Genomic DNA, 20,905 nt, shown 5'->3' with positions numbered 1-20,905 from the left:
ACATTCAATACCTGGGGCATAGCACAAAACTTACTGTGATGTAGCCTGTAGAATTTATGTTCCCTTGTGTCGGCAGACATTGCCACTAGTAGACTTTTGTAATTCTGATAATATTACCAATATTACCGATGCAATATAGCATGAAGGCATAGTGAGCATACATATTGTCCATAACAAGCATGTTTTGCTCATTTTGACCTGGTTAAAGATATAAAGACTTACATCTACATGAAACCAAAGTTTGTGTTTTTCACAGATTTCAGCAATCTCATCCAGGGGGTCAAATGCTCCCAATACTGTGGTTCCAGATGTAGCAATGACAAGAAATGGAGCAGCTTTCTGTGTGATTAAAGGGGAAAAACTGAGACTCGTGAGACAGTTAAAAGAATGAATCTTTCACCTCTTATGCACCCCTATACACAAGGTAGGGGGAAGGGGGTTTAATTCTTTTATTTTATTTGTTTTTCTTTAAAAATGTGAGTGGCAGGTCTGCAACCTCCAAAGTGTAAAGTTGCATTAACTCAGATGTACTCATAAGCAACTGGTATATTAGTGAAAACTCAAGTTAATTTGGGAGTGTTAAGGTATGATAACATTCTACAGTAATAGAGTCTGTACACTCCAGTTAACTATTAGTTTCAATGTATTAGCCAGCACTGCTATTTTATTTCTTGTATATTCTGGGGTTTATACTCAATGTAATCATTGTTAAGAAATATGCTATTACAGTGCTTTCAGGGATGAAAAATTACTTTGTTTTATTGGATTCCTTACAATTAGTAATAAAGCATCAGTCACATACAGAATTGCTTTAGATAACTGCAGCTATAATTAAGGGAAACAGTTACATTATATATGACAACGATACATAATGAACACATTTGCCCGCATTGATAGATTTCACTGCATATCTTGGTGCTACTTATTATCTCTCAGTTGAAAAGGTATTATTGAAATAGACCTTCCTTCATTCTAACAAAAATACCTCAATTCCAATGATAGTTCTTTAGAATTTCATAAACCTTGCAATCTTTCCAAATTTTAACTAACATAGGTACAATTTTACAATTTTATGTTATTTTGTTTTCTTTTACATTTAAAAAAAAAAATAGCTACAGATTCTGGATTTACCTCTTCTTTTGCTCTCTGCACCTGCTTCTCCAGTTCCGCAGGTATCATCTTCCCTCTGCATAACAAAGAAGTTACATTTGTCATTGTCATTCATTGATACAAAGATCTTGACTAAACATTATTTATTATATTATTATTTACTACCTTATTTTATGACCAGTAAAATAGGTACTTTTTTTTTTAAGTAGCAATTAAATGAACCAAGTATTTTAAAGATTCACTAAAGATGTAGGTTACTAATGATCTCACCTCTCCAGGAATTAAGAAGTTTAAAATACTACTATAGATTACTTCAGTACATGAATTATATGTCCTTCCGGGAAGATCCTTTTCTATAACAGCATGACTGTGTCCCAGTGCACAAAGCAAGCTCCATAAAGACATGGTTGGATTAGTTTGGTGGGAAAGACCTTGACTGGCCCACACAGAGCCCTGACCTCAGCCCCATCAAACACCTCCGGGATGAACTGGTACCGAGATTTCGAGCCAGTCCTTCTCATCCATCATCAGTGCCTGACCTCAAAAATGCTCTACTGGACAAATGGGCATAAATTCCCACTGAAACACTACAAAATGTTGTTTAGAATGTGATGAAAGTTCCTGTGTAATGGCCATGTTTCCCAATACTTTTCTCCATAAAATGTATGAGGAAGGGTGTGCATTACAAACACATATGAAAAAACAACACGGGAACCACACTTTTAATTCTGTTCCTGGAATGATTACATACAATAAAGTGGACAGCATTTCCGCTACACTCCTTTTATTTGCTGGAGTAAATGTCTATGATCAGGGCTGGCACAAGGCATAATGCCGCCAGGGGCGAAGTTTAAAATGATGCCCCCTCCCCCTGCCGACGCCAGGGGTCATTATCTACCCTTCCTCTCCCTATTATGTACCCTTCCTCTCCCTCCCTCCCTACCTCCCTATTATCTACCCTACCCCCCCCTTTGTACTTACCTTTCAGCAGTCATGTGGCAAGTCTCCCTGCTCTGCCACGGTGTGCGCTGCTTTACTGCTGAGCGCTGGGAATGACGTCATATTCCGGCGCTCAGCATTACAAGCCGGCACCGAGATCGAGCTAGAGGGCTCGCAGAGGAGATAGAGGGGAGCCGAGCGGGTACTGACAACTTGGTAAGCGAAAACCACTCTGCGCCCTCTCTCTCCTCCACTTTAAAACAAAAAAAGCGCATGGGGCGGCAAAGTGCCACCTCTTCAAAAGTGCCGCCTCGGGCAAATGTCCCACTCTGCAACATGTAGTTGTTGATCATGTCTATGATCAACAACTGCCTTACCAACTAGCTGAGGATTGTCAGAGGTGTAGATCATCAACAATTAAACATTTACATTTGGGTCAGACAGGAACTAATTTTCACTTAACAAAAATACTTGACAGTTCAACTGTTACTTTTTTTCTTATGCTTTGAATTCTTAAAGAGGGTTTAAACAGCATGAACCATTCAGCCTAATAATAGTTACAAAGTATGCAGTGATAGAAACATGCATAAAAGATGGGAAATTTGAATTAGGCGAGAAAAATCAAACAGTGCTCTAGCTTAACATGATTAAGGTCTACTAAGCTTTTTAATATTATTGTTCAATATTATTGCTCAAACAGTAATAACCTTTAGATAAGGAATGCAATCTATGGAAAAAGCAGCTAATGCCCAGACATATAGAGATGTAAAAAAACCTTGTAAAAATTTTAAAATTGGATAAAGAGTGTTAAATGTAAGATAAAATGATTAATGGGAAGGTGAACTGCATATGGGACAAATAAGTCTAAATATTTGATAATGTAATTTGGGCAGGTCTGTCCTATCTTATACTGATATCTACAGATAACTCTCTACCTGACACACAAAGAAAGTTTGTTCCTAAAATCCAGTAGCAAATATATACAACTGTACAACTGTTTTAAATTGAGGATTATATGTACTAGATTAAAATTCAAAATACCACATAGAGGATCTGGTCTTAAATAAAGGACTTAATTATGCATCCTTTAGCTGCCAAGAAATAGGATAACATGTAGCCTTAGGAACAATTGCAGCTGCAAAACCCTCCATGGTCTGGTTTTAGTGCCACTTTTGGCTGCTTGCAACATGCGCCCATTGTGTAGGGGATCTGATTAGACCCTCCCATAAGCACATCTGCGATCTGCGGGGGAGGAAGACTAGAGAAGAGTTCATTTTAATTAGAGGGGGTCATGTGCATTATAGTGTATATAGGACGGCTGGAGTGACCAATCAACAGAGGGGGTGGTGTATCCTGGCCAAGGCCAAACAATACAGTAGGACCCTCTTTTTCTACAGTCTTATGTGTTAAAGGTGATGCCAGATTTGTATATGTTTTTGTTAGTTTTCACTTTCCCTTATTGCAATAACGCTACAGAATCTGTCGCACTATAAATAACATTAAATGTAATGCCTAGGGCGGCACATAACAAATAACTGTAAGCTCCCCGATGTGCTGCTGCTGAATGAGCTGATTTGTTACTGGTCCATTTATACTACAGATTTCTATGCCTCGCCCGCAAAGCATCAGCTGCAGCTTTTCTCTTATGACACGACCTTCTGGGGCACAGGGCTGGGCTATGATACGTGTCCAGTCACTCAGAACAATGGGAAGAAGAGGAGAAAATCCTCCGGGTAGTCTGTCCATCCCTCATATATAATGCCTATAACGTCTTTCAATCATATGTTATTGAGTGTTTTATTTTTAGGACAATTAACAAGCAATAGTATACCGGTAGGATTGATGTGACCCCAAACAATTTACAAGTACCCTTACAGTTGGACAAGAATCTTGTGACGTGAAATTCCCAAAATTAAGAATCATACAAAGTACAAAATATTAAATAAAAAACATTTTCCATATATTTTTATTAAACAAGAATGAATGATTAACCACCTACCGATCGTCAGTCTTTACAAAATATACATTATTAGTGCCGATACCAAGAAATGCAGCTGCCTTCTTCATGGAATAGTGGCACTGTTGAAAACAAAGTAATAACTGTTAGTGAAGAAGATTAGCACACATTTGGCTCACACAAACCCAATGCCAAGGAACCTTGGCATACACAGAACATTATCACTGATGAGAAATCAAGTGGGTTGGTACATTACAAGAAATGCAGTGAGCTTAAAACTAAACATATCATTACCTGCCTGGTAATTATAATCAAATGTACTTAAAACACAAGGATGCACATCATTAGCTCAAATTACTAAAGACTGAGAAAAACGTTCTCCTCTCCAATGGATGATTTTGTTGGCCACAACCCATTTGTAGAAAGAATACTTACTATCTGCAAAAAAAGCTATATATTTGCTCGCTATGAAATTGTTGGAAGCACAAAAAAACATAAGTGTTAAATCAGATGACATGTAACTATTTAAAATTTTGTAATTTATCTTATTATTACCATATTATTTAAAGAATATACATTGGTGATATATTTATATTTAACTTGTCTATTCTTTCAATTTAAATTTGTATTTATCAAGCTATTAACTTCCCTAGCCTTCCCAATACCAAAACATATTGCTCTGCTCCAAAATTTCAAAAGTGATCTTACCACCATAGTAAATAATGGTATAGAATAAAATTACTTTTCAAGGGTTCAGTTTTTATACACAACCTCCATTGTTAGAACAAATAACTGAACTAAACATAACTAGCCCAAGGGGGTCTTTTTAGTGCTGACAGGTTTTCTGCTGCTGGTAAGGTGCCGGTGTGAGATGGCACAGCAGATGGAAGCCTGTTGCTAACCAGGAAATTAGGTGAATTGGCTGTATGATATGACAACAATGTGCATAAATATCTGGTCCTAAGAAAGTATTGGTTGCAAATCCTTGGATATATCCTTGAGTAGATCTATTAAGTTCTTCTAGGTAAGAACATGAGGAACACACATGTTATCTTGTTTATCTTGCATAAACAGATATAATATCTGGGTATCTATTTCTCTGTCAAATAAAGCCACTGAATGTCCTTGCTTGCACAACTCACTATAACTGATTTCTTGTATGGCTGGGGTTGGATCTGGAGCACTGAGGATATTTTGGTGCATTGAGGTTTTTTTATATATTGTAATAATAATGTTGACACAACTACCAATACCAAATATGACATTTAGAAGTTGATGCACTTGGTGGAGTAAACAAGAGTGTCTATAATGGCTGAAAATGAGTGGAAATTGTTATAGGTGATATATATAAGAGCTACAACTTGTTCATTCCAGAAAAAGAACAAGTAGCAGAGCTATCGCAGTGGTTTGATGTTTTGGGAATTGACAAATTCTTCTACTAAAAATGTTTTGTACATCACCTGTGTGTTCCCTTTTGGAGATAAAGTTCTTGCAGGAACTTATAACATTCTCATGGGGGGGTTGATGTGGGGGTGGTGACATCCATTGTTACCAGAATACAGTTATGTGCCAGATCTTTCATATTGTTACATTTCTTAGGAAATAATTCTTATACAAAACTTTTGGTGCCATATACAAGCCGGGCACAAGCGTCAATGTCAGAGATTATGGGGTGTCCTGAATTGCCTAGTTTGCGTTGGTGTATCTTAGGGAGCATATAAGAATACACTGGCGATAAGCAGTCCAGAACTAGTATTTTTTTCTGAATTTGAATCTAGGGATTACTATTTAGTCCATTAAAGGATTTGATAAGTACAACATACTTGACTCTGAATGATAATATGGAATTCCCATTATTTCCTCATTCCTAAAAATGGTCTTGGTAAAAAAAAATATGCAGATTGAAAAAGAAAACTGTAAGGGAGTCAAAATAAGCAAGTACAAACTTGCTTATTTAAGCAAATGTGTTTAAAAAATATCGCTATTATCAAAAATAAAATGTCAATATTTGAAAAAATATATTGTACTTTCTCGAATAAATGTTTTGAAAGAGCACTCAGTATTTGACTGGCATGTCTTTATGCATTCCTCCTAGCAGAAAATAAATATCCAATTCAAAATACTCTGTTGTGCCTCACTTATTCTAACATGCCCCACTATTTGAACACCAATGCATTCTCTAGAGTTTGATCTGTCTATTTGTGTCACTCCTACAGCCCCTGAAGTATAATAAATAACAAACAGGTTACTACGGCAAACACCAGTCTAAGGCATTACAAAGAGATGGGGGGGCTTAACACTGGTTACTAATTCATGTTTTCTTCCACTTTATGATATTGTTTATGAAGCACAAGTACCGATATAATTTACTTGGTGTTTGTGAGATAATATATAATATACCTCTTCTGAAGTAAACATGACAAGCCGTGGAGTTGTCGAAAGCCCCTTTTCTTTTATATCAGGACAATGGGTGTATCTAGCTATATTAACAGCATACATATTGGAAACGGATCCACCTGGGAAAAGAATACAGGTTTTAATAATGCATAGATTTCATTTTCTATGGCAACTGATATTTGGTACAGTTATTAAACTTATAGAACTGTCAGTTTATATGGTGAGACAGTTTGTTTATGGTAGGTCAGCTCATCTTCTCCTGAGAACTTTGTTTAGTTGGAAGCCTTTTAAACTCTGCTGCCAAAACAAGGAAAGTCAGACAAAATTCTTAAATATCTAAAGAACTGTTCAATTCTATAAAAATAGGTAACTGTAACAACAGTAGTAGCTAAACAGTACCGGTATATACAGTGCCCTCCACTAATATTGGTACCCTTGGTGAATATGAGCAAACAAGGCTGTGAAAAACTGTCTTTATTTTTTAATCCTTTGATCATTTCTTCAAAAATACACGAAAATACTCCACTGTCATGGATATTAAGCAACTGCAAACACAACACAGGTTTATATAAAAAAAAATGTTAACTATATGTGTGGCACAGTTATTTGCACACTTTTAGTCAATACTTTATGCTACCTCCCTTTGCCAAGATAACAGCTTGATAATGCCTGATAAGGTTAGAGAATACATGGCAAGGGATCTGAGACCATTCCAATCTAATTTAATTGATTATCTGCAGTAATATAATGTTTGTACATTCTGCATCAGACACAATAGGAGGATGACTTATCGCTCTTACTATATCTGTTGATGCATCTGAATAGTGCCTATGGACTATTTCAGCTAGGCATATCATTGAGTAGTACATAAGAGTAGGAAGAGACATGGGGAAATAATTTATGTGACCAGGAAAACTAGATCAGTAAAAGACATAGACTTGGCATGAAAGTTGTCCCTATATTGTTACTGTATAACAACCCCTTACATTATTTAGTGATTCATTATAACTATTTTTATACTGTTATCTAACCAAGCTTATAGTTTATAGTAATCCTATTTTTTGTATTATGTCTAATTTGCACCCAGGCTTGGAATCTTTTCTTTGCCCTTTCACAAACTTTGAAAAAGCTGATCTTGAAGGCAAAGCATAGCTGCAAATCGATTAAAGGAGGGCAACAATAAAAAAAAAGATATATTTGAATATAAATGTGTGAATTATGTACACATTAGAAGAAATGCATTTTATAATTTTTAAAGTTTATAAATAACTACAAATAAAAAAAGATCAATGAATAGGTTATATTGTAGTAATGAACAGCCACAGTGTGTAATGATTAATTTCAGAATGGAAAATATGACCTTTTTAAGATGTAATATCAGAAGTATTGACATTTGAATTTATACAGTGTATTAGCTTAATAAACTTAAAAATATTTGACACTAAAAACATTTTTTGTTTTAGAATCTTCCTTGTGGTCTTTTCCCACGCACTACAAACTATTTTTTCAAAAGGAGACATTGGTGATATCGTACAAGATTTAGTCCTAAAGATATAATTACAATAAATTGGGAGCACAATTTGACAGCAGAAGTAATAAAAAGGGATAATGCAAGGTAAAGTTATCTATGAGGGAGTCCTCATTTTGAAAAATCTTTTGCCATGTGACTACTGTGTTCAAACTTACCAGGACTAAATATTCCATCCCCCTCCTTCCAGCCAAGGAATTCAATCATTTTCATCAAAACAGCTTCCTCAATTAGTATAAACACAGGAGATACTTCATAAGTATATCTATAAGAGATCCAGAATGAATTAAATTTTGACAGTTCTAATATATTTGTGTGTTTTCAAAAGCGCTGTAAAAAATGTTAACAAGTTTAATTGTTAACAAGTGTGATCTTTTTTTTTTAATTACAGGAAAGCTGGAAGACAAAAATGTGCTAACAATAAAAAAAGTTTTTTACTTATAGTTAATTCCTATACACAAGTATAAATGCTTACTTGATACTAAAATTTACAGTAAAATTGCCATATTCAGGTTCAATGGCAAATGCTTAGGATGGCAGCCACTCACATAAGGCATTCAATCATCTCAATATGAGTCAGCTGTAGGTGATTCATTACATTATGTCTTTTTGTTTGATTAACAAATGTGTTCTACTGTGACAATACCAAGGTTTGCAGAGCCAAAAGTCTACTGGCACCAAATCGCCATCTATCACATCTATCTAACTTTATAAAACAAAAGCACCTTGAGTTGCCAGTAGACTGCTGTGGTGTGGGACCTACAGAGGTTAGGTTGGTAGTTGCCAGTTGCCATATTCAGTATCCCAAGAGGCTGTGGTTGAGAGCTGTGTGTGATACCATCTGTGTGACCAATTCTTGACGCTTGTCAGTCACCTAGGACACTTCCATCAGGGTAGATAATCTTCAGTCTTGGGCGATTCAAGGGCCTCAGGGCATGCCATATGCTCCTCTCTGCAACTTTTCTGAGCATCCAGAACATTTCCTGGTGCGTTTTGGTGTGATACCAGTAGGCATTATTCATTGTGCTATTTTATACCAAATAGTCCCTTCTTAGTTAAACAGGAAGGACTGGTGTACTTTGGCAGGATGGCTAGTAAACCTGCCAACCAAGATGAGGAGCCACCCTCATCGTGTTCCCAATGGACAGATTTGAAAAATGTAATGAGTGACATTAATGTTGGAGGTTTAGCTGGAATTTTTGTTAGGAGTCGAAATTGTAGTGCAATTTTATTTTTTTTAACTTCTAGCTGTCCTGGACATAGGCTCTTTTTCTTCTGATAGCTAGACAATTACCTATCTCACTATGTCATAGGTTAGCACAATAAAGAGCAAGCGTAGTTGTCACCACCAGAGTTAATTGACCCCCAAGGGGGCCACAGTACTCCTAATACATATTTGACTTCTGACCACTTTGAGTTAGACTCGCTGGCCAATGTGCTTTCCATGTCTTGCAGGGCTCGGATTACGTCTGCCTACTAGAGACTACTCGTGTCTTTTCCCTTTTGCTAGATTGCTGACGGCAATAATCCTTCACCATGAGTTCACCTCAGGCACTCTAAACAAATTATTGTTGCTCTTGACACAATTCATGCAATTAGGTCATTCATGCTGTGATAAACACTTTCTCCCAAACAAAAAAAGGTCTGCTCGGTGAGTTAGTATGATTTCTGTCTCTTTCAATTACGGTTAAAGAATTAAAGCTTTTATGTGTTTCTCTGTAGGGTAAGGTATCAGGTTGTAAATTATCTTAAGATCCATGCTGTTTGGAGCAAGTTTTCCAGAGACTGGCTTAGCTGGGTCTGACAAGTAAGTGGATATTTAGGCTGGCCAGTCTGGGCCAGCAAAGTCTAGAGGCCAGATAGGGCTCCAATTGGGAGCTAGGTTTACACATTTAAATTCCTGGGTTGCTGCTAGAATAATAATGACCAACAGGTACACAAAGCAAAGCAAGAAATCAGCACACATACCCAGAGAATACCATTCATAAAACACCTAAGGCATAACTATTGGGGATTCCATCACACTATATGGCCATATATTCCTTAGCCTGCCACTACGCCAGAGTACCCCAAGCAAGTCATATCATTAATGGTGTCCAGAGCAGGCTTTGAATTGCTTGAGAGTCTCATTTGGGTTAAAATGCAGTGCAGTCCTAGTGATTCAGCTCCTTGGTAAGCAATACTGCCATGAAAACATTAGATAGGACTCACCAAACTTGGGGTACTTTGACTTAGTGGCAGGCTAAGAAATATATATGGCCATATAGTGTGACATAATACTCAATGTTTATGCCATAGATGGGTGTTTTTTTGAATGGTATTTGCTGGGTGTGCACTGAATTCTTGCTTTGTTTCATGTTCCATTTCAGTAGCCCTTTTTGATGTTTCTATATATTGCTGAAGAAAGGATAATTAAGATTTTGATCAATTTGATAATATTTTATTATAGCTTCTGTTGCTTCTGACTTACTATATGAATACATTTCTTATTTACAGATCTCAAGAATACTTAGGACATTCAATAAGGTTACTTACACACTTGGATTAAGGGCCTCTGTAATAAAACGTGCTGCTAAAGAGTAATGGTCCATGCCAGCATACAGCTGATTGAAGAATCTTGGATGGCCTATGAAAGAAAAGAAAAACAATGTAATATGCCCCATTGTATCAATATCAGCGCAATCTGTTAATGTGTTATATTAGTAAATATTTTTTCCGATAATGGTAACAGAACAGGCATCTCTAGTACAGTAAATCCAGGTCTAAATACATTTGTAAGCATCCTGTAAAAGTCAAATCAATGTCAACTAGCCTACCACTGTAGGTATTGCTTATTCTAATAATATTCCTGTATTGTTAGGGATATTAATGAGACAAAATAGGCAAAACCAATATTTCGTCACACACACAAAATAACGACGCTACCAAATATTGTAGTACCCCATCCACAATATTAATTTAAGGAGATACCCTATATTTTATCTCCGATCCTAAATTCTTTCAGATCGCCGAAAATTATAATTCAAATTAGATAGATATCGCCACGATAGTCAATCAAAAATATTTATTTATTGTGAATACAATTTATCAAATCTATGTATGAGTCACACAGTGCATAATATAAAACACAACGTTCTTAAAACATGTCAAAATTGAATCAATTCAAATACAATATGTTATCGATAGTTATCAATATGAATTAGTACTATATGAGTCTAACACACAATTAATTTCCAGTCCACTCAGCAACCAAAAATTGATAATAATCAGGGCAGTAATAAAGATATCACTATTTCTCTTATATTAGTTTAACTAATATGACAAATTAAAAAGTAATTTAATAATGTCTACGAGTATTAGTGAAATTCCTAATAGATGCAAATGATGTCAAACTTCATCTACAGGTAAAAATACCTTTTCATTATTGTTATTATCACGGGTTATAAGCTGCAGTCTCACAAGCCGCCATATACAATAATGCAATATATTATTTCCCAGAAACAGGGAATTCTATATGAAGAAGACAAAATTCATCTCTATTCAGAATAATAAAACAATTATATTTACCACCACTTGTTGCTGTTGTCCCACTGGTCCTTGTAGAAATTAATCCAGGTTCATTGTCAAGAAATTAAGTGGGAAAGAATATAACTTTCTAAAAGTTATATAGGTTAGAACTCCAAGTAACTCTAAGAGTGAAATATGGTGCCAGGATCTTAAGATTCCAATTCTCTGGGGTAAATTTGGTGAATCAGTCCGTCCTTTTCCTTTTTCTTTTTTTTAATTATCCAAGACATAAGCTTAAAAACAGAGCTTATTATCATAGCCTCCACCTCTTGATTGGAATTCTCCAATCATAACGGTGGGTTTTACCCATTAAAATTAGGATTTCTACTCATAATTACACCATTGTAATTTCTTAATTTACCTGTGAGAGACGCTCTGGTCTAAGAATTAACTTAAAACCATTACATATGTGTTTGGAATTTATCCTTGGTCACCCTAATCGCCAGGTGTTACCTCCTAGATAGTAACTCAGGCCTTGGTAGTCTTACCATGTATCCCCCATTCCAAGTTACATTTCTAAAGATATGCAGTGTCTACTCCTTAACTTTCTCATGGAAGATAACATTAATTGTATCATATATACGCTGAAACATCATTATACATGAATACTCCTTTGTTCTCAATTATAGAGGGAAGAAGGACAAAAAGAAATAATCACTATATGATTAAATAAAATAAAATGGATCTGACTCCATTTTGTGTTCATGTAAAATACAGAATATGTGGAATACATGTTTTCTATCATAAAATATCTGACAGTATTAACATTCACTAATATACTATTCTTTATTCTTTGTACATTAATATTTGCCAAAGAAAAAGTCCCTTCAAATATTTCTTTTAGCAAACAGTCATTTCCTCGAATGACTTTGTTTTACCTTACTTTGCCTTCACTTTTTAGTATTAATACAGTGAATACGGCATTGTTATTTGTGACTTGATAAATATGCAATCCTGAATCCATTAAATTATCAGTTATATCAGTTCTAAGCAGCAAGTGTTTATATGGTACGTTTTGTACTGTAGGAAGAAAAGAAGCAAATTAGACAGAACATTACAGGTTTGGCAAATAGCAAAAAAAGAAATTACCACAGAGCTCTTCAGACTTTTGTAATAGATCTTTAAAGCTAAGATGATGGAATGGATTCACATATATATGAATTCTGTCATGTTTCCAATTAACCTTGTCACTTTAAGTCTCTTTCCCTGCAGCTGCAGTCTAGTTTACATTATGGAACGCTCCAACAACTGTGCTTTATTATATGACCACCAAGTCGGAGGCGTGCCATCAGAAGAATTGATATTATTTGGCAGTTCACCATTAAATATTTTCTCTGAGCTGTAGATCGATCTATAGATGTCTGTGCTTAATTTTGTTATATTTATATAAAGATATGATTGACAAAGTGATGCAGATATGTTGTTTAATGTATATGTGTATTACTAGAAAATGTTAAACATTTTTAGTTAATCTTTCTTAACTTAGTTAACCCTTTGTTGTACCTCAGAACATTTTGAACCTCACAAATGCTCTACTGGATGAATTGGCAAAGATTCCCACAGAAACTCTCCAAAATATTGTGGAAGGTGTTATAGCTGCAAAGAGGGATCAATTACATGTTAATGTCTATGTATTTAGAATGCAATGTCATAAAAGTCCCTGTTGGTGTAATGGTCAGGTGTCCCAAAACTTTTGTTCATATAATGTACCTCTATATATGCATTCACCAGTGTGGGGTGTTGGCAGTTTTAGGACAAGTGAATGTGGCCACTGAGCAGGACACTAGATTGCATGTTAAAGGGAGAGAAAATATCTATGTATGGAGGGGGGGTTGATGTACCATGCATTGACCCTACAGTACTGGGATGTGCAGTCGCTGGAGATTTGTAGACTATGGAGGTAACCAAAGGTCCAGTTGGTGCAGATTTTATAGCAAGAAGATGGTGGCTCGAGCACAGCAACCATGACTAGGTTTTTAAGTAAATTTTCTATTTTTCTGATGCAGCCAGAGGCAAAACCATAAACCACCAGGCTCTGGTGTGAAAATGTACCCAGGCCCCTTACCCTATCATGCAACTCCACCACAGAAATGCCACATTCACAATATATGTTTATATAACTAGAACACAGCAACAAGGAGAGGCACATATATTCCACAAAAAAACAAGGCCACATATCTCAATACAGGTTCCCCCTTAGTGCCACACATCTCAAAATAGATTCCCCCTCAGTGCCACATATATAATACAGAAATACAGATTCCCCCAGTATTATAACAATAACCTCATGCCTCAACACATATTAGTAACAACAAACTGCATCACAGCCTTATTTACAATATGCAGTATTGAAAAGGTTAACCACACACACATGAAACTTTTGCACTCCAGCGCTGATGAAATTACACAAACATATAAAGGTTGCATGTTTGGCACCCCAGCACTGAACAGGTTTACTACACACAGGGACAGACTAAAAGGCAAAGACAACGCAGCTTCTACTTTCAGAAAGGGATTAACTACAAACATATGCATGTTTTGCACCCCAGCACTGAACAGGTTTACTATACACAGGGACAGGCTGAAAAGGCACAACTTCTACTGTCAGAAAGCTGCCTTTTTTCTGAACAGCCATTCAGACTATTCAGCCAGCAACCATCTTGACCTTTTAAAAAAGGATCAGGCTATTCAAAAACAACTAACTTGTCTAGCTTATGAAGCTCTGCATGTTCTAGGTCAGGGGTGTCCAAGTTTTTTCTGCAGTGGGCCACTTCATCAGAATTGTATACGTGCGAGGGCCGCACTTATTTTTCACTGAGAGAAAATATGGACTTTAATAAGATATGCAGATTACAATAAAGTAAATGACACAAAACCTTTACTTTTCCTCTCACTGATTTCTGGGATTTCTGGGCCTACAAATTCAGCATTCTGGATAAGTAAAAATGAAATAGTTCTATTTATTTTAGGGATGCACTAAAATGAAAATTCTGGACCAAAACCGAAAATTCAGGGTTCACTTAGCCGAAACTGAAAGTGATCCCCCCACACACTTTTAATAAAAGTAAGTGTAAACACCGAAATTGTACAAAAAAAATATATATTATGATTGTTAACAGCAATCTCAGGCATACCCAGATTCCAGCATGTACTGGTTGGCTGGGCATTGTATTTTAGTGTGTAACCACACTTTTATTAAAAGTAACACACCACAATTGGACAAAAAAAAATCAACAATATGACTTGGCATGATAGGAGTGTGATTGCTAACAGAAAACACACTCTTTTTATACCCAGGCAACCAGTAAATGCTGGAACCTGGGCATGATGGGACTGTGATTGCTGTTAGCAGATTGCTGTTAGCAGCTGGCAATCACACTCCTATCATCCCAAGTCAGCCAGTATATGCTGGTACAGGGTGGCTGTAAGTGCAGACCCCTTACTGTTGGCAGCATCAATACACAAGGGGGGCAAATAGCCTGGTTTCAGCATGTACTGGCTGACTTGGCATGATAGGAGTGTGACTGCTAACAGCAAACACACTCTTTTTATAGCCAGGCAACCAGTGAATGCTGGAACCTAGGCATGATGGGACTGTGATTGCTGTTAGCTGTTAGCAATCACACTCCTATCATCCCAAGTCAGCCAATACGTGCTGGTACAGGGTGGCTGTAAGTGATGTGCAGACCCCATACTGCTGGCAGCATCAATACACAAGGGGGGCAGCTAGCCAGGTTTCAGCATGTACTGGCTGACTTGGCATGATAGGAGTGGGATTGGCAATCACAGTCCCATCATGCCTAGGTTCCAGCACTTACACATCCATGCTATCACACACACAAATTAATTCATTCACAGATTCATTCCCTCAATCAGGCATACTCATTCACACAACCTCCCCCACCCCCTTACCTGCACTACAGCTCTCTCAATGCCGATCACAGACTTCAGCAGGGGGCGCGGCCTCCCTCATTCTCCCCACAGAGGAGGCAGGACTGGAGCAGAGAATAGTCCCTCCCACAAGTAAGCAGCAGGGCTCTTGTGATCCTGGCTGCCGATCTCACGCGGGCCGCACCTCGAGGTTCCGCGGGCCGCATTTGGCCCGCGGGCCGCATGTTGGACGCCCTTGTTCTAGGTGGATAGGTACACAAAGTTTTAAGCGCACTGGAAGCTGCCTTACAAACTGACAGGAAATTGGAAATTATTCAGTGATTAGAGTAACACCCAGTAAAATACTGGATGTATACTCATCTGGAAGAGTAATGAACTGAAAATTGAAGCCAGGGATTGTAAACTAGACTTAAGGAAAGACTGCTTGGAGAAACTGACCTCACACTACAGAAGGCAGTAGAGATATGCAGGATGTCACAAATGTTTCAAAAGCTCAAACTAAAGCTCAGCGACGTACCTAGAGTATTTGACACCTGGGGCGGATCCTATATTTGGCACAACCTCAGAGAATTGCACAGACTTACACACATGCATACATAACACACTTATACCCTACACACGTAAGACATACTCCCTCTCATGCATACTTACATACAAAATGATGCTTATACACATTTACTCATACATGTTCATGCTCACACACATACACATTTATACATACATTTATGCTCACACAAATAATTCCTTAGCCCCTAAGGCTATAACTGCAAGTGCAGATTCTTCCCATACTTCCCAAGTGTCACTTCACAAAACCTTCATCCCCCTTTTCTCCCCTAATGTTTGAGGGCATGAGTGTAATTAAGTGTCCCCAGCCCTAAAAGTTACAATGTGTGTAGAAACAAAATCAAAACATATCTACATATCTAAAAAAAAAATATTTTAAAAGCCCTGTCGCCTAGTGTGTGTATGGAACACAAAAATGGCATTGGTTGCTCGTGGAGGATCCAAAATCTTCTCAACAGGTATAGTGGTTGCTTAAGGGGAGGTCCAAAAACTTCCCAACAGGGAAAGAGACACTAACTTGAACTACTCCAACATGCACAACACATCGGCATTTTTTCATACCCAGGGCCCAACAGTGTGCTTTTAGGGAAAGCGGCATAGCAAGATAACGATTTGTCTCACAAACTAATACTAACTAGAAAAAGATGAAGCTGAAGACCATTGGATATCAAATCACTCCTTAACAGTTCAGAATTTGGAACTATTCAACTGTGCGACAACAGAAATATTAATAAAACCTAGCAACCCAGTAGTTATTCAACTTCTTGTGGATAATCATGTAAATGAATCACTAGGTTTAGTTGAAGTAGAAGCTAGGGACCAAAGGTTACTTACTGGGTCTTACTGAGAGAGAGGTAAAACAAATTCTAGCTGGTTTCTCATATTTTCTTACAGTTGGCATTTATGTCACGTTCTTCCTACAGTCTTTAATATTCACTCTCAGAAATGGACCTGCGTACCCAACTTTACATCCAATCTGACACTAAATACATGTTCACACAGAGATGAAATTTCACTAAAGGGCCTATCAGTTTCCATTTTTCATTGAAAATTTCAACAATGCCTTCAATGTCAGGCACAAAAAAATTGCTCAGTGGTACAATTGTGGTTAAATATAAAAGTTAATTTAAAATAGCAACATAAAGATTATGTTTATTAACCATGCAAATGGGTACATTAAGCTAGGAGGGGTTTAATTATTTTTTCATTACAGGAGAGACCCAAAGCTCCTTGCACAACTAAGTTTTGCTTAATGAAGCTCAAACAAAACAGTTCTTTATATACTTTGGTATTGTGGCTTTACTGGCTTTATCCTTCCTTCTTAAAGGGAAATCCCCACCATTTTTTCCTCTATGTGGTGTATCTTAATTGTCCGTTTGCTACAATTCCTGATTTTTCTGTTTTTACAGGCAGTACAAGTCCTTGCTACAATTGTGTGTTGTATTTCCTACCCAGACTGAGGACACTGATCTCAGAAGTGCCATATGTCAAGCAAGAGTAATGTCACAATTACAGAAAATGTTTTTGCAGCCTGCTTAGGGATATTTGACACCATTTGCGGCATCAATACATTACACTGTGTATTACATGTGACATTATCAGTGTTGATCTCACCTTAGCTTCTAAGTTGAAAGAAATAGCTTCTAACAGAAGATTTAATGTATAGATGTAAGCTCATTAACAAAAATGTTAATTTTAGTTATTTATCTCATTCATTAACTGAGCACCAATTGTAAAATTTTTCCTGTTTAATTTTCTAATAAAAAATGTTCATCATCTTCGCCCCAAAAAAGAAAATATACCAAGTAGGCACCATCATCCATTGTCAGCATGGAGCAGAACCAGTTGGGAAGAACAATGATCTCTGAACTAACTGACCCTACAGAACGGATGCAAAAGGTGTCATATACTGCTCAGTATTACTAATCTGCATATTAAACAAGGGGTGTTGTTCTTAATATCTGTGCCACACATACCTCTTTACACTTTCTCGCTATATTATGATGTATCTGTTAAAACTGCTAAAAGTTCCAAGACAAGATTTTTGTAAGGCTGCTCCACTGATCAGTCAATCTTATCTTCTGAAATTGCAGCTAAGCGTCTAGCCCTCTAGTTTTAGACCATTTTTATGTGAAGTAAACACCCCTCTGAGAAATCTTTATATTAGAATGTTTCTGCCATATCCCCTCTCTTAACTGTTCAGCAAACTATAGATTGAGATGCTTTAAACTCTTTATGTTATGCACCATTTTGGAAATTATTTAGATTATCTAGTTATTCTCTGTTTTTACATACAGTAGATGGGTGACTACAGTGATTATATATTTCTGTTGCATTCCTCAGAAGTGTATTCTTCCAGTTTACCTACATGATCTGCCAGATACCCATTGGCGTAGGAACCCCTAAAAATCTGGGGGGGTAGCATTGTTCCCCAGATACCCCCTTCTTTTTCCCCATCAGATACATGTTTCCTCACTATCCCCTATCCTACTTTCTCCCCATCTCTTTTTTGCAATTTTTTTTTACAATATATAACTTGAAACACTGGTAAAAATAATGTAGGTTTAATATATTAAATATAGGAGAAAAACAGCTATTCTTTGTAACAAAAACATTTTTTTAAATATTGAGAAATTGGACCCTAGGCAATTGTGCCCCCCTCCATGCTCCCTAGCATGCAATAACTCCCTATTTGCCACACTGACTGCAGATTAGGGGTTGACTGTGAGAGTCAGTGCAGTCTTCCTGCCTTCTGACCCTGACCAAGACTTTGAGACGTCCTCTTTCCTGTAATCATCACCAGAGTCCGTTTGTCCCCCAATTCACTAAGCCACACCTCTCTTTTCCTTCCTCTCTGTAGTTCAGGTATAGATCAAATAAACACATGTAAACAGCAATTACATGTATAGATCAACTGAATAAGACATACAAACCCTATATTTGCAGGTATACATAAATAATATATGCAAACATATCATAGCAGGTATAGATCAACAGAATAACACACAAAAGCAACTTTGCATGTATAAATCAACTGAAAATCACATGTAAACTCAGCATTGAAGGTATAGATAAAAACCCCTACATTACAGACATAGATCACAGGTTGCACATCCCAAAGGCCAGCCCTGGCATCCACATTGCCCACTTAGAACCCGACCAGCACCCAGATTACACAAACAGTTTACAGTCCAGAGTGAGCCATCTTTGTCCCCAAACAGCCCAATGTGAGCCATTTTTGTCCCCAAACAGCCCGCCCTGTGCCATGTTTGTCCCATAAACACCCTGTCTGTGACATTTTGGTCTCCAAGGCTCAAACACCCTGCTTGTGCTATCTTTGCCTTTCCCTTAATCACATCCATGATACATATCCATATCTATTAATGCATTCTCACAAATCATTCAAGCAAGTCATCCACATTAATTAGTTATTTATCTCATTCATTCACGCAATTCATCCACACATTACTTCATTCTCTCTCTCATTCACACAATTCATCCACACATGGATTCATTCTCTCACTCATTCACACAATTCATCCATACGGATTCATTCATTATCTCACTCATTCACACAATTTATCCACACATTCTCTTCCTCATTCACATAATTCATCCACATATGAATTAATTCATTCTCTCTCCTTATTTCAATATTCTTACTACCTCCCTTTCTTTCTATCTATCCCCCCTTTCTCACTATTCATTCAATTAGGGATATCTGTGCTCTCCCTAACCCGTCCTGTAGGCTGCAGCCCCTAATTGGGCGGCTGTGCACCCCCTCGCAGCTGTGCCAAGGCGAGTGCCTCACTTCCTCCGGCCCTGGGGGGGCTTCTTTATTATTGTTCCCCCTGCATGATTTTCTGGAGGGGATCTGTCCCCTCCGCCCCCCGGTTTCTATGTCCATGCAGATACCCTGTCCTGTTATTTTTGGTCTTTGTATCACCTATGTCAAGACATTGATCATTAATGTGAAGACGTCTAGGTAATGTGATATCCCCAGTGCGATAAATGTGTGTCAAAAAAAGTTACAACTATGTGTACACCAATATTTTAGGACAGGGGGACTCTGTGGCTTATTTCCAAATTTAGCTATATCAACTGTTGCTCTTCTGCATGATCACATAGGGTTTTAACACTATGGAGGACTGCCATGTCAGCACAGCCTCCACAGTTTACTATCATCCAGTGCCACCCATCCTTAAAAGGAAAAACATTGGGATTGATGTTATTTCTCAGTGCTCGGTGGAAAGGACGGTGGCGCTGGCCTCAGGCAATGCCAAAGATACAGGGGAAAAGAAAAAATGTCGGTGCGCTAAGCTAGTCACAGGCTTAAATAATACAAATGTATAATACGTGGCCTACCAAACAGGTGTAAGCATGCTGCAAAAACAGTGTATTGGCTGTACAATGTATACAAAAAACAAATTAATTGGCCAAAGCATAATTAAGCTCACCCGCCACGTCAAGGCACACTCTCAATGCCAATGCCAAAGATACACACTGCACCCACACTACCTCTGTTGATATACTATTTAAAAATGACCCCTACATTTCACATATGTCCACGCTACATTATCTCCCATTACTCCTTATACTCTCTGCCTTCATAGGTTTCATACATTTTCAAGCAATCAATTACATAGTGAACAAACACAGAATGTAATCCACATATTGGGAGCAGATATACTAACTTTAGCCATCATTTTAGATACAATACTTTGGCAGACTGTAACCTTTTGATTAAGTGGCAGATAAGAAACAGAGCAACACTGCATGGAGACATGGAAGCAGTCGGCAGAGAAGGTAGAGAGACATTCAGAGAGAGCGTGAGAGAGTGAATGAGAGTGTGATGGAGAGTGTGAAAATATATATATCTATATATAGATATATACACACAAAGCAACTTATTTTTCATTTCTTTCATGTCTCTGTGGATGTGATTTTTTCTG

General features: G+C 37.4%; 1 protein-coding gene across 1 annotated transcript in view; it reads right to left on the bottom strand.

Moving 5' to 3' along the window:
• LOC149300751 (acidic amino acid decarboxylase GADL1) overlaps positions 1–20,905 on the bottom strand; it is a 71,392-nt gene that overhangs the window by 45,642 nt on the left and 4,845 nt on the right. The window contains exons 3-8 of the mRNA XM_089484719.1: positions 10,467–10,557; positions 8,090–8,196; positions 6,407–6,522; positions 4,049–4,128; positions 1,132–1,186; positions 223–339 (exon numbers count right to left, since the gene is read on the bottom strand). Of these exons, the coding sequence (XP_089340845.1) occupies positions 223–339; positions 1,132–1,186; positions 4,049–4,128; positions 6,407–6,522; positions 8,090–8,196; positions 10,467–10,557 (566 nt within the window). The remainder of the gene's footprint in view (positions 1–222; positions 340–1,131; positions 1,187–4,048; positions 4,129–6,406; positions 6,523–8,089; positions 8,197–10,466; positions 10,558–20,905) is intronic.

The sequence above is a fragment of the Sceloporus occidentalis genome, unplaced genomic scaffold, assembly GCF_023333645.1.
Source record: "Sceloporus occidentalis isolate IW3139 unplaced genomic scaffold, rSceOcc1.0.p SCAF_23, whole genome shotgun sequence".
In the NCBI taxonomy this organism is placed as follows: Eukaryota; Metazoa; Chordata; class Lepidosauria; order Squamata; family Phrynosomatidae; genus Sceloporus; species Sceloporus occidentalis.
Note: the sequence above shows the minus strand (reverse complement) of the source record. Positions and strands in the feature narration are given on the sequence as shown.